At 42.4% G+C, this 6,968-nt stretch overlaps 1 protein-coding gene across 1 annotated transcript in view; it reads left to right on the top strand.

Moving 5' to 3' along the window:
* Window positions 1–6,968, top strand: part of ttyh1 (tweety family member 1) — a 26,310-nt gene that overhangs the window by 3,001 nt on the left and 16,341 nt on the right. Inside the window, exons 2-3 of the mRNA XM_008285841.1 lie at window positions 2,266–2,377; window positions 4,447–4,784. Of these exons, the coding sequence (XP_008284063.1) occupies window positions 2,266–2,377; window positions 4,447–4,784 (450 nt within the window). The remainder of the gene's footprint in view (window positions 1–2,265; window positions 2,378–4,446; window positions 4,785–6,968) is intronic.

Below are 6,968 nucleotides of genomic sequence, written 5' to 3'. Positions count from 1 at the left end.
AAGTGAATATAAACTTTTGTTCACAGCTGTACTAACTAGGAAGTAGAAGTAAATGTACTCGATTACTCTCCTGTGACTCACAAGCATTCGCTGAATCCATGGTCATGTGTTATTTAGTCCCTCAGTAAACAGGAGGAGGTCTGGATGGCAGCTGACCGTCATGTCATGCTGCTGTTTCTTCACCACCGACCTGCTGCTGCACCGTGTGTGTGTTTGTTTGTGTATTTCTGCATCAGAGTGTGTGTGTGTGTGTGTGAGGATGATCTCAGCTCGCCCACCTCCAGTCACGTTACCGCCGGTGTTCCCCACGGTGGAGTCAGTACGTTGTGTTTGGCTGTGCAGAAACGCTGCCTGACGTCTGTCCAGCACACTGTTGTGCAGCAGCAGTGTGAGTCAGTGAGGGGAGGCAGCTACAGGCCCGGCTCTAACAGAATTATAATGCAATTTAATGCTTCGGCAGCGCCTGTTATTATATCCCAGACTGCCGCCGCCGCAGCCGCTGGATCACAGAACATAATGTACTGCAGATTTGATTTCAGCTGCCATAATGATGTCATCATACACAGAGTGTAGGTTGATGAGGTGTCTCCCCCTGATGGATCCTGATGTAACGTTAGTAACGCTGCTGCTGCTGCTGCTGCTGCACGTCGCCTGGAAATGAGGCTTTTCACAGGTTGGGTGGATGAGGACAAGATTCAGAATCAGAATCAGCTTTCACGGCCACGTACGGACACAACATACAAGGAGCTTGGTTTGGGCTGTTGGTGTCGCCCAGTGAGCAACAGGAAAATAAAGTAAAATAACTAAAGGAAGAATCTGAGCAGAAAAAAGATCAGAAAATATCAGAAAATGATTATTTCAACAGCAGAATCTCATGTTGCATTGGAGAAGATCATTAATCCTGAAGAAAGTTCTCGTGCCAGACGTTGTTTAGAATAAACACAATGATGCAAGACAACAGATACTGAGGTAATAAATAATATTAGATTAAATTAGATTCAACTTTACTGTCATTGCACAGACGACTAAACATCTAGGCAGAAGGACCGAAGCAGCAGTGAAATACATTTTTTAGTGTATGTTACAGTATGAACACAGTGAACAGTACGAACACACTCATATATGAACATACAGATGTATAGATGTGATATAAAATAGATGATCTGAATCTACAGGTGCAGATAAAGATTGGCAGGAGCAGGAGAAATAGGAGGAACAGTATGAGCGGTGCTATGAACACCTTTTTTCCTTTGCATTGTAAATGCTGCATTCTGTGGAAATGAATTGATGCTGTGCAAAATTAAATTCAATTAAATATTTTTTCAGAAGGCTGTGAGACATATAAAATAATAATAATATTAGTGTGAACACTGTAGACAGTCTGTAGGATAAGAGGTGGAGCGTATATGCAGGAATATCACACATGAGAATTAAAAACAGGATGAAGATAAATGAATGAACAGAAACGCTGAACATCGACAGTGCTGAAATATTCAAATATGAGATTTTGCACCCAGGAGCTGCTGTTGCACCAACTACCGGGAGGTGATGTTGTAGATGACATAGATTTTACTGTTTGGATATTTCAGCTGTCATCCCTGCAGCAGATCTGGTGTATGGATGAGATGCTCTCTGCTGCTGCTGCTGCTGCTGAGGATGATGATGATGATGATGATGATGAGGATGATGATGTTGAGGATGATGATGATGATGATGATGATGAGGATGATGATGATGATGATGATGATGTGGACGAGCCCAGTAACAGTGGTTTTAATTCGCGGCCGCATTAGACGCGGTTTGACATGCGGAGCACACACTCCTGCTCTCCGCCGCTTTCTAATCTGGGTCACATACTTTGTGGGAGATTGGGCCGTACCATTCCTCCTGGGTTCGAGGGGATTTGATGAACATCTGGCCCGGGCCTTAATCTGAATATTTGAATACCAGAAAAATGTGTAAACCCGCCGCCGTGTTTAACGTCCTGCCGACGGTCCGTGCGCCGGAGCTTGAACCGGCCGCGCGTCTCTCCCCGCCGCCCGTCCACCGCCTCCTCCCCCCCGCGCTGCTCGGGCGGTGCGACCATCCATCCTCCGCAGCTCCATCTCCCGGTGTCACGTTCATTTAACATGTACATACACACTGAATTAAACATGCCGCTCGCTGTCACACATGCAGCCTCCCACAATGTGTTCATGTTGCTTTCTCTTCCCTTTTCTCTCTCTCCCTCTCTCTCTCTCCTCCCCTCCTCTCTCCTCTTTGCAGTGTTGCCATAGGCATCGGTTTCTATGGCAACAGCGAGGCTAATGATGGGATGTATCAGTTGACCTCGTCTCTTCTCACAGCCAATTACACGCTCGCTTCCATCGATCTGCTGGTGAGTGTTGTGCAGAGTGCTGGATGGAGGCGGAGAGAGAATCAGATAGAAACCAGTGTCGTATCGATCCCTCCGGTTTGTGTGTCAGAGCGCCGGCCGTCCTCCTTCCACCGAGCTCCGCAGGAACCGGGTCAGCCCTGAAACCAACACCTGGACGAGTGAAAACGCGCCAAAGACACAAATCGATGAGTGGAATCAGAGCAGGATTTGTGATCTGAGGCTCCTCCAGCAGACAGACTGGACGTTTATTCTAACTGACACACAAAAAAAATCAGGAAAATAAATGAATAATACTATAAATATGTTAGACATGATGTTAAAAATACAACACAGTTCTGTAAATTTACCAGAACAATCCCCCATAGAAGTGAAATGAAGTGTAGATGTTGTGGTGAATCAACACATTCTGACTGATTTCAATTGAACAAAAATAGTTTGAATCTGTAAATTGGCAGTTAATTGTTCACAACAACAAAAGAAATCCTTCAAAAAATGTTTATTTTTTGTGGTAAAAGTCCTTCATTTAACATTAAAACTCACAATCAACATAAAACTATACAAACTTAATCCGGGAAAGTGTATTTAAAAGTTATTTCATGGTTGTATTTGGTTCCCCAGCTGCAGTGAACAGACACTAGACCATAAATATATTAGAAATGACATAAAAAGTACAACACAGGTCCGTAGTTGAGCAGAAATGGCTGCAAATTTACTATAAAATATCTGTTAAAATTAAGAACAATCCCCTGTCAAAGTGAAATAAACTGTAGCTGTTAATGTGTGAATCAACACATTCTGAGGGATTTCAATTAAACAAAACAGAGAAAATCTGTAAATTGGTAGTTAATTGTTCACAATAACAAAGAAATCTTTAAAAATAAAAGTCCTTCATTTAACACCAAAACTTACAATAAAAATGAAATTATGTGAACTCTTGATGAGGGAAAGTCGTTGTGTTTTTATGTTGTTTCATAGTTTTATTTGGCTCGTTTCTTATCTTGCCTGATCAGCGTGTACATTTGAAAAGTGTTTGATTTCCTGTGTGCAGCTGCAGAGTCAGAATAAAACTAATATGGAATAAATATCAGATATGGACACAAATCCAGTATCAGATATTGTAGCATCAGAAAATAAGAAGCATCTCCTCCTGCTTGCAGAACATTAAGCTTTGAGAGAAACGTTGCGATCACATAATTACACGTATGATCAGTGAATCCATTAGTGGAGGATTTGCAGCAGGCGGAGGGTTTATGCCTCGTATGTCGTATCGTCTGAAAAGTCTTTGTTCGGAAATACATGCAGGATTTTAATTATTAAAAAATCACTTTACTGCACTTTACCTCCCGACATTTAAAGGACGTATGGAAACAGAACAAATATGACTAGAGGTGAAATAATGGGGCGACTGAGAGGAAATCAAAGTGGAGAAGAAGAAGTTCTGCAGCTGAATTTCCTCAGAAACAGTATTTTTACTAAAAACGTGAAAACAAATAGAGAAATTGTTAAAATTCATAATTAACACATTATTTATGTCATTTCTAGCCACAAGAAACCTTCTGGTCAAATAATTCAATCAGTAGAAATCTAAAATAATTGTGGGCTTAGCTGTACACATGTGATATTATAGCTGTGGATAATAAGCTTGCAGCTTTACAAGAAAGCTCAGAATGAAATCAGAGAACTAAACGTTCACCATGATTAAGGCTATATTGCAGAGACTTCCCCATAAAACGTGAGCTCACGTCTGTTTCTGCAGCCACCGACAGTTTTTCTCTCCTAAAGTCAAAGGAAACAACAATACGAGCTTTTAGTTTATTCATATTTGGCCAAATATGTGAAGACAAGCAGAGCAGTTCACAGCTATATTTATTACCAACAAATGCAGAGCTGCTGACGTCTCATAAGCATGAGGCAGGTTGCTATGAGCAGCTCTGAGTGCAGCTGTGGAGGCTTCTGGATGCACAGACGTACATTAACAACAAACCACTCTGGAGGTCATGAGCCTCCTCTTGTCTGTTCTGTGGTTTCCGTCCCACTTAACCCCCCTGACATTCCTGCTTCCTCCCCAGATTTCAGACACCATCACCGGCCTGCAGCTGTCCGTCTCCGGCCCGCTGACCTCCATGGAGGAGCTGTTTACCGGCAGCAAGCCCTTCCTGGTGTCCACGAGGAACTGCCGGCGGCTGTCGGAGAACGTCATCAACCTGCTGTCCTCCATCTCCCTGGCCCGGTCCAGCCTGGACGCCGGCCTGGGCAACGACAGCGGCGTCAGCGGGGCGTCCATCACGCCGCTGACCCCCGTCCCGCCCTCCGTGGCGCCCACGGCGGTGCCGGCCGGCGGCCTCATGCCCAACCCCTTCTCACCTGGCTGGGCGGCCAACACACTGATGGTCAACGAGGACTACAGGTGAGGCTGCAGAGGAGAAACGTCACACAGTTCAGAGTTCCAACTTTGAATCACATCCATTTATTTTTGACTTTTTGACCAAGAATTTACCAAAACAAAGGCTCGTTCATGTCAAAGTGAAACCAGAGTCCAAAGTCAGAGGAGCTGCTCACTCACAACCTGATGTACATGTTTTACCTTTTATATTTTTCATTAATTGGCTTTACTTTATAGTAAGCTGGTTTCACTTTGACATGAAAGAGTCTTTTTTTGTAAATTCTTGTAAAAAAAAAATCATTAATTTGATTCGATGTTGAAATGCAGTTAAAGAGGAAAACTAACATTATTTGGCCACCTTTATAATGTAGATTCAATTTTTGGGGGGGAAATCTATGCTGTGCAAAATTAAATTAAATATTTTTTTCTAATATGAATTGACATATTTTCTTGTTAACTTATTGCTAACTGAAAGGAGAAGAGACCGTGTTTAACATGTCAGACTGCGTCTACCAGCTGCCTACAGTTCAACATAACATATCTGAATAATACAGTCGCCGGTTTTAAATGAATTATTAATTAATGCAACGTTTTCTGGGGCTGAAGTGGAGCAGCTCTTCCACATAATTCATGTCTAACTACATAGTTTTCCTTCCATGGAGGTTAAAACAACGAGTTCATGTGATATTTTACTGATTAATCTAAAATATTTGCATCATTTTATTTGTTTGAGTCAAGAGAGGAACAGGCTCAGAAGCTCCTGACGCTGGTTTCTGCCTCCTCTCGGTTTGCTTTGTCTGCTCTGAAGCTGTTTATGTCCTCCTGCTGCCTCCAGTTTGACTTTAATTGGTCCAGATTATGAAACCGTTTCTTCCTCAGCTGCATTAGTGACGGCCGGATGATTCCTGCACCACACACGATGCCGCTTCGTTTTCTAGCATCAGAGCTGAGCTGAGTTTACAGAAACACTCACAAGCATCAACAGTCGAGGATAAACAGTCGGAGCTTTACGGATGTCTGACTCCTCAAATGTTTTCATTTTTTTGAAATTACAAAACCTCCTCAGTGTGAGATGCTCCTAAAGTCCAGATTCCATGATGAGAAGGTTTTTAATTGAGGGCTAGAAGTGGACGTGCTGGTGTCCTGATGAGTGAATTAACGGAGCTGCGATAAACAAACCGCTGCAGCAGACGGAGGTGAAGGAAGGTTCACGTGTCTGCGTTCGCTCACATGGGAAGCAAAAGATAAACTCAGACACACAAATGTTTAACAGGCATACATGGAAATCCTGCATCTGCGGCGTTACCAGGATCCTTGTTACGCTCCTCAGCAGATTTATTTCAGGGAGCAGTCGGCGAGTTTTAATCCCAGAGCAGGTGGAAAAATCCAGAAGCCATGAAAGGAACAACATGTGATCACCAACAGATGGAAGGCTTGAGTATGACATTAAGAATTAAAAACTATTCAGAGCAAATTCAGATTTGGTTCCTCTTAAACCGAAATCTTCTCCTGATTCTGTAGCAGCTCACAGATTCTGTGTTATTGTCTGTTTTTCATTGTAAATGAAAACGTGTGTGATTTAGGGAACAGCTGCAGATTGAAGCTCTTGTTCAGACTCTCACAGACTGCTGGACGACAGCTGGACGGTGCAAGTTATGAAAACTGCTGAACAATGACGGACCGACACTGTTCGAAATGACCTTAAAGAGTGCATCGGAGGACTCGAGTTTGTCCAGAATGACCTGAAGCTTGCTTAAGATCAGTTAAAAGGGTTCAAAATATCTAGAAAATTGTTCAAACTAATTAAAAACCACCCGTAGTGACTCAAAACATCCAAAAAGACTCAAAAACTGTCCCAAAGGACTCAAATTTGCCCTGAATTACTTTAAACATGCCTAAAATTAGTTTAAAAAGCAGACATCCAAAATGATTTAATTATTGCCCAAAGGACTTTAATTGTCCAAAATGACTTAAAATTGGCCTAAAATGAGTTAGAAAGTGTCCAAAATATATAAAAGCCTTTCCAGACCGAGTTTAAAACTGTCAAAATGACTCATGAATCATCTCAGAGGACTCAGATTTGTCCTCTGTGGCTGGAAACGTGGCTAAATGAGTTTGAAAAGTGTCCAGAATGACTCAAACTGATCTAAAATGTCTTGAAACTAAGTCAAAACTAAGTCAGAATCTATCCACAATGACTCACAGAAT

This window comes from Stegastes partitus, unplaced genomic scaffold (genome assembly GCF_000690725.1).
Source record: "Stegastes partitus isolate 25-593 unplaced genomic scaffold, Stegastes_partitus-1.0.2 Scaffold418, whole genome shotgun sequence".
In the NCBI taxonomy this organism is placed as follows: domain Eukaryota; kingdom Metazoa; phylum Chordata; class Actinopteri; family Pomacentridae; genus Stegastes; species Stegastes partitus.
Note: the sequence above shows the minus strand (reverse complement) of the source record. Positions and strands in the feature narration are given on the sequence as shown.